Source organism: Schistocerca cancellata, chromosome 5, assembly GCF_023864275.1.
Source record: "Schistocerca cancellata isolate TAMUIC-IGC-003103 chromosome 5, iqSchCanc2.1, whole genome shotgun sequence".
NCBI lineage: Eukaryota > Metazoa > Arthropoda > Insecta > Orthoptera > Acrididae > Schistocerca > Schistocerca cancellata.
The window spans coordinates 395787989-395802533 of NC_064630.1; the positions used below are offsets into that span (position 1 = coordinate 395787989).

General features: G+C 39.8%; 1 protein-coding gene across 2 annotated transcripts; it reads left to right on the forward strand.

The window, feature by feature from the left end:
• Positions 1–1052: 1052 nt before the first annotated feature.
• LOC126188318 (uncharacterized) lies at positions 1053–3257 on the forward strand. 2 transcript variants are annotated; one of them, XM_049929910.1, is made up of 3 exons: positions 1053–1374; positions 1477–1593; positions 2326–3257. In XM_049929910.1, exons 1-3 carry the CDS (start codon positions 1298–1300, stop codon positions 3185–3187), a joined length of 1056 nt encoding a protein of 351 aa, XP_049785867.1. In that variant the 5' UTR covers positions 1053–1297; the 3' UTR covers positions 3188–3257. The 2 variants fall into 2 exon arrangements, with proteins under 2 accessions (XP_049785867.1, XP_049785866.1); XM_049929909.1 differs by having other exon boundaries at positions 1053–1593.
• The last annotated feature ends 11288 nt before the right edge of the window (positions 3258–14545 follow it).

Below are 14545 nucleotides of genomic sequence, written 5' to 3' on the forward strand. Positions count from 1 at the left end.
AAATCCTATGGGACTTAACTGCTAAGGTCATCAGTCCGTAAGCTTACACATTACTTACCCTAAATTATCCTAAGGACAAACACACACACCCATGTCCGAGGGAGGACTCGAACCTCCGCCGGGACCAGCCGCACAGTCCATGACTGCAGCGCGTGAGACCGCTCGGCTAACCCCGCGCGGCGACAGACAGTTGTGGAAGACTAAGGCTGCGTTCACACTGCCGGCCGGGCCGGGCCGGGCTGACGCGTACTGTCTCGGCTCGTGCCTAGCCAGCTCAGGCCGACGTGTAGGGCATTCACACTGCGCGCCGCGCCGAGCCGGGTCGGCGGAATGGGGGAAAATCCACTTCTCCGATTTTCATGTTCTAAAAATTCTTAGAGGTATATAAGTCTGCGCCACATCGTTTTATGAACTCATTTTTTCCTTAAAAGCGTAACTTACGTCGTGAAAAAAGAAAAAGTCTACTTTTCGTTTCGCGTGATTTCTTAGTTTCGTAACGCTTCCCAGCCGATTTTGAAGAAATTATGCGGCTAAAAAATCTGATTTTTGTACACGTGCTAGTGTAACTTCTTAGCTTCGTATTGAATCATTTATCTTTTCATATTTCTTAACAGTCATTGTGAAATGATGCTATTTGTCAACGTTGTGCACTTGATTTACAAATCTTGTAGTGAAAAAGTTATGTAGCGGGTAGCTTACTGTTAGATCCGTTTTAGACCATACATTGCTGCGAATGAAATGTAGCTAAAAGTACCAAAAAGTTTTTGAAATGTTAATGACACTGATATCTGTCTCTGGTCACAAGTAATGCGAGATATTCAGTGGCGTCAGTGCCGCGTCCGCAAGCCACGGAGTTCGAGCGGTTACAGCTTGGTTTAATGTAGTCATATAATGCAGGACAGAAAAAAACTAATTACTAGTGATCAGTGGTGTAAAACTAATCACAAAAACAAACTGGAGATTTGTGATACGTTTACTGCAGAAACTGAAGCGCAATTCCGTAGTCTCGTTGTCTACTTCGACAGAAAAAAAATATGGAGAGTTAATGAAACTACTGTAGATCGACACAGATGTGCGTTTCATTGTTCTTCATTATTTTTTTCCTTCCTTGGCGGGCTGCGCTGCACCGTCAAGGTAATCCCTACTCTTTGGCTAAATGGCTGCTAGTTGCCGAAAGCCAGATAGATAAATTAAAAAAAATCCCCACCCTTCGACAGCTGACAAGCAAGTCACTAGAAAACGCAGCTGCTGTCAACAGTTGCTCGCCTTTGGCTAGTCTGTGCTGTCGTGTAGAACAATGTCTTCACTCTTTTATTGGTATTGTTTTGACTCTGCAGTAACTCGTCGAGTTTTGAAGTACAGAAGAACTAGGAGGTTATGGATTCATCCCATAAATAGCGACAGACATTTAGGAGAGTTTTTTTCTTTACATGAAGAACTTAAAAACTATCCTGAAAAATTTTATTCATATTACAGAATGAATCATAATACATTTCAGTATGTGCTGCAGAACATTCAAGACAAAATTTCGAAACAGAACACAAATTTTCGCAGAAGTATAACAGCAGAAGAAAAATTGTGTATAACGATAAGGTAAGATTCGTTAGTACACACTTTTTGGTTTGCAGTAGAACTTTGTGCAGCATTCACTACCTCCAATTAATTGTAGTCATGCTTTTGTATTTTAAATTTCACAAACGCTTACCTCTGAGGGGAAGAGAGTTTATGGGACTCCAGAGAATCATCAGTAAGTAATTAGCTTCGTCATTTTGGGTAATGTCTTGCTGTGCCTTCAACGAAGAATCGCAGATACACTCCTTCAGAATTTTCCAACTTTTTCTTCGTTTTTCTTCATGATGCAGCGCTTGGCAGTGGCGATGGTTCATCATGTGGAGCCACTGATGACCTCACAGAATTCTTTTCATTACCTTGTAAGATAGACAGACTGATATGCCCTTTGACTCAGTGGTTCTATTTCCACTGGTAAGGAACTGTGCATAGCTCTTGGAACCTAGGAAAATCATATGACAGAACAAAGCCCGAGTGGAATTGCATTTTAATATACTATTCCCTGGATCACATGACCTTATTTTGCCAAGTTATACAAGTTATTCTCTGTAACTGTCTCTCAGGTCTTTGCATTTCGATTTCATTATTTTAATTGAAATAATATAGAAGGATGCAAGAAAATGTCTCTTTAATTATTTATTGTTGTATAACTATGAAATGACATGGACTAAGTAAATATCTATTGTGCAAACAAAACTGTAAAAACTTCGCCCAACACCACACTTGAGTAACACATTTTACGATTTTTTTTCTCAGGTATCTGTCCACTGGCATCTCCTTTCATGCACTGGCATCGTCATTCCGATTAGGAGTGTCCACCGTATCAGTGTTGGTGAAAGACGTTTGTATGGCCATATGGGAGTCACTTGCTCCCATTCATTTACCAACGCCAACTGTTTCTCGATTTAAAGAAATTGCCAGTGAAATGCATACGAGATGGGGATTTCCAAACTGTGTTGGATGTATAGACGGGAAGCACATACGTGTCCAATGTCCTAAACTTTCTGGCAGCATGTTTTACAATTACAAACAGTATTATTCCATTGTACTCCAAGCAGTTGCTGATGCAAATTACAAATTTATAGCTGTGGATGTTGGTGCCTACGGTAAACAGTCTGATGCAGGTGTGTTTAAAGAAAGTATGTTATATAAGAAACTTACAAATGGGGAGCTGTTATTACCGCCACCAACAAGACTTGAAGGAATGTGTCAGGAACTACCGTACGTCATTTTGGGAGATGAAGCTTACCCCTTATTAGAGAATTTGATGAGACCTTTTCCTCGGAGAAATTTGGACAACGAGAAGATTCTATACAATGATATGCATTCCAGAGCAAGAAAAGTTGTTGAATGTGCATTTGGTATAATGACCAATAAATGGAGACTACTGAGGAAGGAAATTGAAACATCCGTTGACGTAGCTGATCACATAGTCAAGTGCATTTGTCTACTTCATAATATTGTCATTGACAGAGAAGGATGCAATGTTGAAGCTGAAAAGTTTTGTAACAATGCTGATATGCAGACAGCTGGTGCCACATTCAACAGAAATTCCACATTACGTTCGAAAACTGTCAGGAACACTTTTGTTGAATATTTCGTTAAAAATGCAACTTAAAATAATTAAAAAACCTCTCAAATAAATTTTGGAATTGAAAGTACTTTGCTATTTACTGTATTTTCTTGTATCTCATTTCACTGTAAATAAAACAAATAAAATTATAAAGGAAAATAATTTATATTTGTGCGTACTATCTGAAACACACTCCTTGGCTACTTCGTTCCATAATCTGGAAACTGCATCATTACTGTCATACTAGCCGAAATTCTGATACCAAATTGATGGACACAAGTTAATGTCATGTATATGTTATTCTGCATCCATTAAAGTAAGAACATCGCAAAAAGATGTCACAGACAACAGCTTATAGTAACGTGCCACAACATGACTTTACAATGCATTGTCATCTGGTAGGGACACATTTCCGTCCCTCAGTGACACTCATATCTGCCTCCGTTTACAAGTAAATGCGAACTATTCAGTGGCGGCAATGCCACGATCGCTGGCAAGCTATTGTTGTAAATGCATGTAAATACGGTAGATTAAATAAATGAAATAAAAGTAATTTCGCATGTACCATCATAATAAACGTAATTTTTCCTCACTGATTGTGAAATGTGAGGTAACATCTTAAAATAAAAGACGTGTGCAGTCACACTTGTGAAGAAAGCAGAAGGGAGACGTGTGATGCGTGTACTGCAGAAGCTGTAGTGCTGCTCCACAGGCTCGCGCCTGCGGTCGGCTCGCGCCGGCAATATTAAACACTCGGAATGTCGTCGGCTCGGCTCCGGGAGGCTCACGCCGTGTCGGCGCGGCCCGGCCGCCAGTGTGAACACCGCAATTCAAAACCATGTGTTTGATATCGAAGCGGGCGGCGGCCCGGCCAGGCTCGGCTCGGCCCGGCCGGCAGTGTGAACGCAGCCTAACGCCGCTTTCACACTATACGGTTTTGACCGTACGGCAAAAAGCCGTACGGCTGTAGGTGTGAAGAAATGTATGGCGCCTTTCACATTATACGGCGACGGCAAAATGCCGCTGCCGTGCCGTGCTGCAGCCGTGTCTTGCCACTACAACAGACGGTCGCCGTACGGCAAGTTCGACAACAGTGGCCTACGTGACTAAGTGCATGCTTTCACACTGGACGGTTTTGAGCCGTACGGCGTCGACTAGTTCGTTGTAGTGTCGTTTTATTCATTTGTGTTTATTCTTGTTTACTGAAAAGTGTAGAAGAATGGATGAAATTGATACTGAACTTTTGATAACCTTGGTGGAAGTAAGACCTGTTCTGTGGGACAAAACTCTAGATGCGTATAGAGATCGTATTGCTACAAAGAATGCTTGGCGGGAAGTTTGCGTAGCACTGAAGCAAGATTTTGATGAGATGGAAGACAAAGATAAAAATGCGTTTGGTAAGTATTTATTTAATATATTAATATTACATTTAATACGTTTTAAACAGTTTTTATTTAACGTTATAAATTTTATTCTAAAAGTAAATCGTTTGTTTATAAGTAAATTACTGCTACCAGTCACGTTTTTTTTGTTTTGTTTATATTTTGCACGACGCGTTTCGGGAAATAATTCCCATCCTTAAGTGCGTTTTTCTCTAAGTTTTCATCATGTGTGGTGTCTTTTTATGTGTCAGGTCTTGCATTCTGTTTTCTTTACTGTAATTTATAAGAGAAACACGCACAAGACCTCACAAATAAAAAAACACTACACATAATGAAAACTTAGAGAAAAAAACGCACTTGAAGATCGGAATTATTTCCCGAAACGCGTCGTACAAAATATAAACAAAACGATTAAAAACGTGAGTGGTAGCAGTAATTTATTTATAAAGAAAACTATTTACTATACAGTCGCAGGCTTTCACAAACAATCTACAAAAAGGAAAAGGCTTGTTAATTTATATCTTTGACATCTGCCATGACACGCTTCCAGCATTTGTCATAAAATATTTACAAAGAGTGTTCCTTATGGCGTTGGCTGTCAGTCCTCCTCTTATGTTGGCATCTTGGGCTAAGTCTTCCAAACCAGTGAAGGATGTGGTGTCTTCAATTATAAATCCATCTCTCTGACGTACAAAATTGTGTAAAACAATGCAAGCTTTAACCATTTTTACTGCAAAATCTGGATGAACATTTAAAGGTCGGTGAAACAACCGCCACTTATTGGTGAGGATGCCAAAAGCACATTCCACATACCTCCTTGCTCTGCACAAACGGTAATTAAATACACGTTTCTCAACTGTCAAGTTTGTTCCCCCAAAAGGCCGGAGCAAATGCGTGTGTAGGCCAAATGCTGCGTCTCCCACGAAGAAGTAGGGTACTTTTGGACCTTCCGTACCAGGCAGACATTGGACGTCTGGAAATTCCAGGGAATTACTTTCTATTGACTTCCATAAACTGGACCGTCTGAACACTGAAGAGTCACAGTCTTTGCCATAACTTCCTACGTCGACATAAATGAACCTGTAGTTGGAATCCGCTACAGCCATCAGAACCACAGAAAAGTATTCTTTGTAATTGAAGTACATTGATCCGCTATTAAATGGGGCAGTAAGACGGATATGTTTTCCATCCACCGCTCCTAAGCAGTGGGGGAAATTAGCAGTACGTTCAAATCCAGCCGCTATTGATTCCCATACCTCTTTGGTCGGTCTTTGTATACATTCTTCCCGCAGTGATGACCAAATTGCTGTGCATACATCATTAACCACTTTACTTGCTGTAGAAATCCCAATTCTGTACTGGAAATGTAAGTCAGTGAAGGAACAACCGCTTGCCAGATACCTGAACAAAACGAAAAAAAATCAGTGACATTTAGTTTGCAGTGGACATTTTTTGTTACAGTTTTGCTTTTTTCTATACAAAATTAAAATGTTTTCATACAGTTTTGTTTCCTTTTGATGTAGGTATAGAAGTAATACGGAGGTGGACCAATCTACGAGACTCCTTTGTGAAGTCAAACATAAAAATTCAAGCTGCGAAAAAAAGTGGCTCAGCAGCAAAGAAAAAGAAAAAGTATGTATATTCTGATCAGCTGCAGTTTCTAAAAAAGCTGTATGATGCTCGAGAGACGGAGGACAGTTTTCAATCGGAACGCACCGCCAGACTGGAAGAAGATATAGAAACGCAGGGCTCCGTCGAAAATACTGAGAATGTTTCTGGGCCATTTGATACAGCACCCACACAACAAACATCCAAAAGCGAGTGCCATACAAACAGAAAACATAGAAAACCTGATGCAATCGAAATGAAAATATTACGAGCTCTGGAAGAAGACAAACCTTGCAGCAAAATGTCATTTTTACTTAGTCTGAAGCCTCATCTGGAAAAATTTGATGAACAGGATTATCTTCAGTTTCAGATGGGAGTCCTCAAAGTTATAGAAAATATATATGAAAGGAGAAATATATTGACAGCTCAACCTCCTCCATTTACCCATTACACACCTCCCATGCCCTATAATAATAGATTTCAAGCTTATTCTTATTCACCTATGGAAAATGCTGCTCCAATATCCTCTTACCATACGCATCAGATTCGTCCTCCTCCAGCTGCACCAAACCCAACTACTTTTCTCGAACAACCATTACAGACTTCTCAAGGTCGCAGTTCTTATCAACGAATTAATAAAGTGCCACCACCATACCCTTCGCCTTCCACAAGTAGCCATGAAGGCCCACCATCAACAACGCAGTTCTACAACGTTTTTGCAGAGAGCCTGTCGCCACAAAGTGACAGTACAGTCAGTCCTGCTACAAACTCTTTGGTTTCAACTGCTGATATTGATATTGACTTTTCTACTTCATAATCTGAGCGTAATAAAAATGTAAAACACAAATAAATAAGTAAATAAACAGAACTAGTTTTTATGTATTAAATTACCTTAACGTGATAGCCAGCATTTGAACAGGTTGGATGCAATTGCGGAATTGTGTGTTTTGTCGTTGTAACACATCCTTTAGTTTTCTATGTAATTCGTCAAACGAGGTAATAGACATTCGGAAATAGTTAAAGAATTTATTTCCGTCGTTCCTCAAATCTTCAAAGAGTGTATAAAATAAACCCACTTCGTCTCTTCTCTGGTTAATGGGGTGTACCCACAAAAGACGACCTTTTCTTTTGCGGCGACGATGAAGCAACCACAAAGCAACAACTCGTTTACGGTTCATCTTGATACACACATTAAGCAAACTGAATAGACACCAACAACTGGTCACGTCAAAAAGCCGTGTAATGTGAAAGCAACACAGGCACGGCTAAAACTCGTACGGCTTTTTGCCGTACGGTCAAAACCGTATAGTGTGAAAGCGGCGTAAGGCTGCGTTCACACTGCCGGCCGGGCCGGGCCGGGCTGACGCGTACTGTTTCGGCTCGTGCCTAGCCAGCTCAGGCCGACGTGTAGGGCATTCACACTGCGCGCCGCGCCGAGCCGGATCGGCGGAATGGGGGAAAATCCACTTCTCCGATTTTCATGTTCTAAAAATTCTTAGAGGTATATAAGACTGCGCCACATCGTTTTATGAACTCATTTTTTCCTTAAAAGCGTTACTTACGTCGTGAAAAAAGAAAAAGTCTACTTTTCGTTTCGCGTGATTTCTTAGTTTCGTAACGCTTCCCAGCCGATTTTGAAGAAATTATGCGGCTAAAAAATCTGATTTTTGTACACGTGCTAGTGTAACATCTTAGCTTCGTATTGAATCATTTATCTTTTCGTATTTCTTAACAGTCATTGTTAAATGATGCTATTTGTCAACGTTGTGCACTTGATTTACAGATCTTGTAGTGAAAAAGTTATGTAGCGGGTAGCTTACTGTTAGATCCGTTTTAGACCATACATTGTTGCGTATGAAATGTAGCTAAAAGTACCAAAAAGTTTTTGAAATGATAATGACACTGATATCTGTCTCTGGTCACAAGTAATGCGAGCTATTCAGTGGCGTCAGTGCCGTGTCCGCAAGCCACGGAGTTCGCGCGGTTACAGCTTGGTTTAGTATAGTCTTATAATGCAGGACAGAAAAAAAAACTAATTACTAGTGATCAGCGCAGACCTAGTGTCGGTCCCTCGTATTATTTTAATGGTCTCATTGTCTAGATAAATCCAAATGTGTAAGAATTTTTCCCTCGGCGACTGGACAATCATCTGCTATGCTTTTATAATTGGCTGCACGTTACATCACAAAAGACAAACAATTATTTGTCATCAACATCCTACAATTAGTATAATGTACATTTCGTATTTCGAACTAAAAGATAAGAGTATATTAATCTGAGATCTTGCTCCTGATGCATTGTAATAAAAGCTTGTAACATTCTACACGATTTCTTTCTAGTTGCATATAATAAACTGCAGATGTTAAAAAATATAAATACATTTACAGATGTTTCTATGTCTAAGTTTGACTAAGGCGCAAAAAGTTCATTTTTTTGCACATCACATAAGTGTAGTACTGCAAGCTGTAAATAATTACATTCTTTAGATCGACCGTATCTCCGCTTAGAAAGATCTGTGGATAGCTCTTACAAGTAGTCCATTTTAGGAAATGAATGCAATGAAACCAAGGTTGAGTGGGACAGCGTTTCAATCAACGATTTACTGGATCATTTGACGACGAAATGATTAAGTTATCGTTTTCTGTAAGGTGCTGCCATTTCGATTTTTCTATTGTAACTGAAAGAAAATGCGCCTCAAGCACAGCAGGACAGGTAAATAAATTATTGTCGATTGATGTGTTGGATTCTCGTCTAGTTCAAAGCAGTGTAAAGGATGAGATGTGTGTGTCACTGTTTGCTTCTGTGTATTTTTTCCCCTTGGTGATCTTGTCCCCAGCGGCAAAGGGATCTTAATTCATTAGCAGCTGAAGGTCGAAGATAACACAGGTGCAGCCAGAAGTTTTTCACCACTATCCAATTAGAATCGTCTTATGTAACAATGATTTCATTGTTATCTTAGTTATGTTTTCACATTATGGTGACTCGTCGAATTTTGAGCACATTGTAATAGTGTGGACATTGACTATCCCTAAGAATATCGACTGGCATTTAGTAAAGGTTTTTAATTACAATAATAAAGAACGTTCCTGAAAAACTTTTATTTATATTGCAGATTGAGTAATAACATGTATCACTACCAAAGAACATTTCAGGCAACAATTACAAAACGAAATACAGTTTCACATTAATATAATACAAAAATCAAAGTTGTCTGTAATGAAGAAGTAAGTTGAATTAGCGCAGTCATTGTTTTGAAGAACCTGGCACTGCACTCACTGCCTCCAATTCATTATAAACAAGCTCTTGTATTTTAAGTTTCACAAACATTTGCCGCTGAACTGGAAGGGAGTTTATTGCACTCCTGAGACTCATCAGGAAGTGGTACGTATCATCGTTTTGGGTCATGTCTTGATGTGCCTTCATCACAGCTAATTTGTCCTTTTCGAGCTTTAAAAATTCTTCTTCAATATTTGGCCCACTACTTCTCTTTTTTTTTTCTTTGTGATACTGTGCTTGCCAGTGGCGAAGTTTCATCAACTGCCACTAATGATGATATATCAGACTGATCTCGTTCATCTTGTGGACTAGAGTGGTCATTAGACGAAAATTCTGGAGATAGTTGAGATTGACTTTCTGGTTCCGTTTCTGATGACAGCGAACTCTGCATTGCTCTTGGAATTAAAATATCCCTTAGGAAATGCATGTGTTGGAACCAAGGCCAAGTGGTATTGCGTTTCTGTGGGCTTTTTCCTGGGTCACCTGATCTAACGTTACCAAGTTTCTTAAGTTCTGCTCTGTAATTGTCTCTCAGATGTTTCCATTTAGATTTCGCCGTTTTAACTGAAAGAACAATAAAATGGTGTAAGAAAACTGGTTCCATAGTTCCCTACTACCACAGAAGTATGAAAATAGACTAACTACGTAAATGTGTATTATATTCTCTAATAAAACTGTCAAAAAGCTTTCCACGTTGCCCCGTTTGAGTAGCAAGTTTATCAAGTTGCTTCTCAGGTATATTTCAACTGGGATAGCCTATCATGCACTATCATGATAATTGTGAATAGAAATGTCAATTGTATCATTGGTTGTGAAAAAAAGATTGAAAGGCCATATGGTAAGCACGTACTCTTATTAGTTTAGCAATGCTGAATGTATCCCGATTTAAAGAAATATTTCAATGCGTCTGACATAGGATTTCTCAAACTGTGTATGATATTTAGATGGGAAACGCATACATACCCAGTGTCCTAAACACAACAAATCAACAGACATTCTACATTACGTTCGAAGGCAGTCAGAAACTCGTTCGTTGAACATTTATTTACAAATACAAATAAAAACATTACTATAATCCACAACAAAATAACTCCTAATATATACTAATTTATTACATTATATCTGCATATCGGTTCATTATAAATAAAAAAATTAAGAATAAAGAAAGATAATTTGTATTCATGCCTACCATCTGAACAGCACTCCTGTGCCACTTCATTCCATAAACTGGAAATTACGTCACGATTGTGGTATTCGCCCAGTCTCTGGTCCCAAATAGCTGGGCGCAGCTTAACTTCATTTATAAGTTGCTCCACATCCATGATGACAAGAGCAGTATGAAGCATGTAACAAAGAACAATGATGTTGACCTGCTACTGCCTGACTGCAACTGGAACGAATGGCTTTCAGGGAGTTCCCACCACGTCCAACCCCTCTCCCCACCACGCACGCACGCCATACACACGTGAACCCATTAAAAAACCTAAATGTATCGTCTGCATGTGCGCGCGATTGCGCACATGTACAGGTAGAAGTGTCAATGACATAGGTCTGATAAAATTTGGTGTAAAACTAATCACAAAAACAAAGTGGAGATTTGTAATACGTTTACTGCAGAAACTGAAGCGCAATTCTGTAGTCTCGTTGTCTACTTTGACAGAAAAAATAATGGAGAGTTAATGAAATTACTGTACATCGACACAGATGTGCGTTTCATTGTTCTTCATTATTTTTTTCCTTCCTTGGCGGGCTGCGCTGCACCGTCAAGGTAATCCCTACTCTTTGGCTAAATGGCTGCTAGTTGCCGAAGGCCAAATAAATAAATTAAAAAAAATCCCCACCCTTCGACAGCTGACAAGCAAGTCACTAGAAAACGCAGCTGCAGTCAACAGTTGCTCGCCTTTGGCTAGTGTGTGCTGTCGTGTAGAACAATGTCTTCACTCTTTTATTGGTATTGTTTTGACTCTGCAGTTACTCGTCGAGTTTTGAAGTACAGAAGAACTAGGAGGTTATGGATTCATCCCATAAATAGCGACAGACATTTAGGAGAGTTTTTTTCTTTACATGAAGAACTTAAAAACTATCCTGAAAAATTTTATTCATATTACAGAATGAATCATAATACATTTCAGTATGTGCTGCAGAACATTCAAGACAAAATTTCGAAACAGAACACAAATTTTCGCAGAAGTATAACAGCAGAAGAAAAATTGTGTATAACGATAAGGTAAGATTCGTTAGTACACACTTTTTGGTTTGCAGTAGAACTTTGTGCAGCATTCACTACCTCCAATTAATTGTAGTCATGCTTTTGTATTTTAAATTTCACAAACGCTTACCTCTAAGGGGGAGAGAGTTTATGGGACTCCTGAGAATCATCAGTAAGTAATTAGCTTCGTCATTTTGGGTAATGTCTTGCTGTGCCTTCAACGAAGAATCGCAGATACACTCCTTCAGAATTTTCCAACTTTTTCTTCGTTTTTCTTCATGATGCAGCGCTTGGCAGTGGTGATGGTTCATCATGTGGAGCCACTGATGACCTCACAGAATTCTTTTCATTACCTTGTAAGATAGACAGACTGATATGCCCTTTGACTCAGTGGTTCTATTTCCACTGGTAAGGAACTGTGCATAGCTCTTGGAACTTAGGAAAATCATATGACAGAACAAAGCCCGAGTGGAATTGCATTTTAATATACTATTCCCTGGATCACATGACCTTATTTTGCCAAGTTATACAAGTTATTCTCTGTAACTGTCTCTCAGGTCTTTGCATTTTGATTTCATTATTTTAATTGAAAGAATATAGAAGGATGCAAGAAAATGTCTCTTTAATTATTTATTGTTGTATAACTATGAAATGACATGGACTAAGTAAATATCTACTGTGCAAACAAAACTGTAAAAACTTCGCCCAACACCACACTTGAGTAACACATTTTACAATTTTTTTTCTCAGGTATCTGTCCACTGGCATCTCCTTTCATGCACTAGCATCGTCATTCCAATTAGGAGTGTCCACCGTATCAGTGTTGGTGAAAGACGTTTGTATGGCCATATGGGAGTCACTTGCCCCCATTCATTTACCAACGCCAACTGTTTCTCGATTTAAAGAAATTGCCAGTGAAATGCATACGAGATGGGGATTTCCAAACTGTGTTGGATGTATAGACGGGAAGCACATACGTGTCCAATGTCCTAAACTTTCTGGCAGCATGTTTTACAATTACAAACAGTATTATTCGATTGTACTCCAAGCAGTTGCTGATGCAAATTACAAATTTATAGCTGTGGATGTTGGTGCCTACGGTAAACAGTCTGATGCAGGCGTGTTTAAAGAAAGTATGTTATATAAGAAACAAATGGGGAGCTGTTATTACCGCCACCAACAAGACTTGAAGGAATGTGTCAGGAACTACCGTACGTCATTTTGGGAGATGAAGCTTACCCCTTATTAGAGAATTTGATGAGACCTTTTCCTCGCAGAAATTTGGACAACGAGAAGATTCTATACAATGATATGCATTCCAGAGCAAGAAAAGTTGTTGAATGTGCATTTGGTATAATGACCAATAAATGGAGACTACTGAGGAAGGAAATTGAAACATCCGTTGACGTAGCTGATCACATAGTCAAGTGCATTTGTCTACTTCATAATATTGTCATTGACAGAGAAGGATGCAATGTTGAAGCTGAAAAGTTTTGTAACAATGCTGATATGCAGACAGCTGGTGCCACATTCAACAGAAATTCCACATTACGTTCGAAAACTGTCAGGAACACTTTTGTTGAATATTTCGTTAAAAATGCAACTTAAATTAATTAAAAAACCTCTCAAATAAATTTTGGAATTGAAATTACTTTGCTATTTACTGTATTTTTTTGTATCTCATTTCACTGTAAATAAAACAAATAAAATTATAAAGGAAAATAATTTATATTTGTGCGTACTATCTGAAACACACTCCTTGGTTACTTCGTTCCATAATCTGAAAACTGCATCATTACTGTCATACTAGCCGAAATTCTGATACCAAATTGATGGACAGAAGTTAATGTCATGTATATGTTATTCTGCATCCATTATGCGAACTATTCAGTGGCGGCAATGCCGCGAACGCTGGCAAGCTATTGTTGTAAATGCATGTAGATTAAATAAATGAAATAAAAGTAATTTCGCATGTATCATTATAATAAACGTAATTTTTCCTCACTTATTGTGAAATGTGAGGTAACATCTTAAAATAAAAGACGTGTGCAGTCACACTTGTGATGAAAGCAGAAGGGAGACGTGTGATGCGTGTACTGCAGAAGCTGTAATGCTGCTCCACAGGCTCGCGCCTGCGGTCGGCTCGCGCCGGCAATATTAAACACTCGGGATGTCGTCGGCTCGGCTCCGGGAGGCTCACGCCATGTCGGCGCGGCCCGGCCGCCAGTGTGAACACCGCAATTCAAAACCATGTGTTTGATATCGAAGCGGGCGGCGGCCCGGCCAGGCTCGGCTCGGCCCGGCCGGCAGTGTGAACGCAGCCTTAGGCTAGGCGCAAATTGAGAAGCGTATAGCACGTGTGACGTGACACGACAATACAGCGCGACACGCACGTTCCGCACGGGTCGCGCGGGTGCAGCGCATATTGCGACGCGTACACCATACGAGTACTTCGCACGCGCCGACTGGCGACGCTCTGCGCTGAGTGAACCGAAGCGCGCGCAACCTCTCATTATTCTCAAACGATTTTACAGAAACTATTCTCTGAAAATATATGATTTTTGCCTTACTTGTAGCGTCAGCTTCGTGACGAAGTGCCCATCACCTCGCTAATGATCATTCTTATTGTGATGTACACATTTTAGTAAGACACTACGCAAAACTCAAAAAGTTTGCAACGAAAATTAGGGGTCGCTATGATTTTGCGTTTGGTGGGTATTACACCATATGTTGCTGCGTATGAAATTTAGCTAACATGCTGAATTTTTGTTTAGACTTGGGAGGAGATCTCTATCTGCCTCCGATCTCGAGAAAATGGATCCCATGTAGCGCGCTCACTTCCGATCTCACGCCCGCGACAATGAAATACTCGCAACATCTCTCGTATCTCCTAAACCGCTCGAGACATCGAAACGAAAGTTTGGCGAA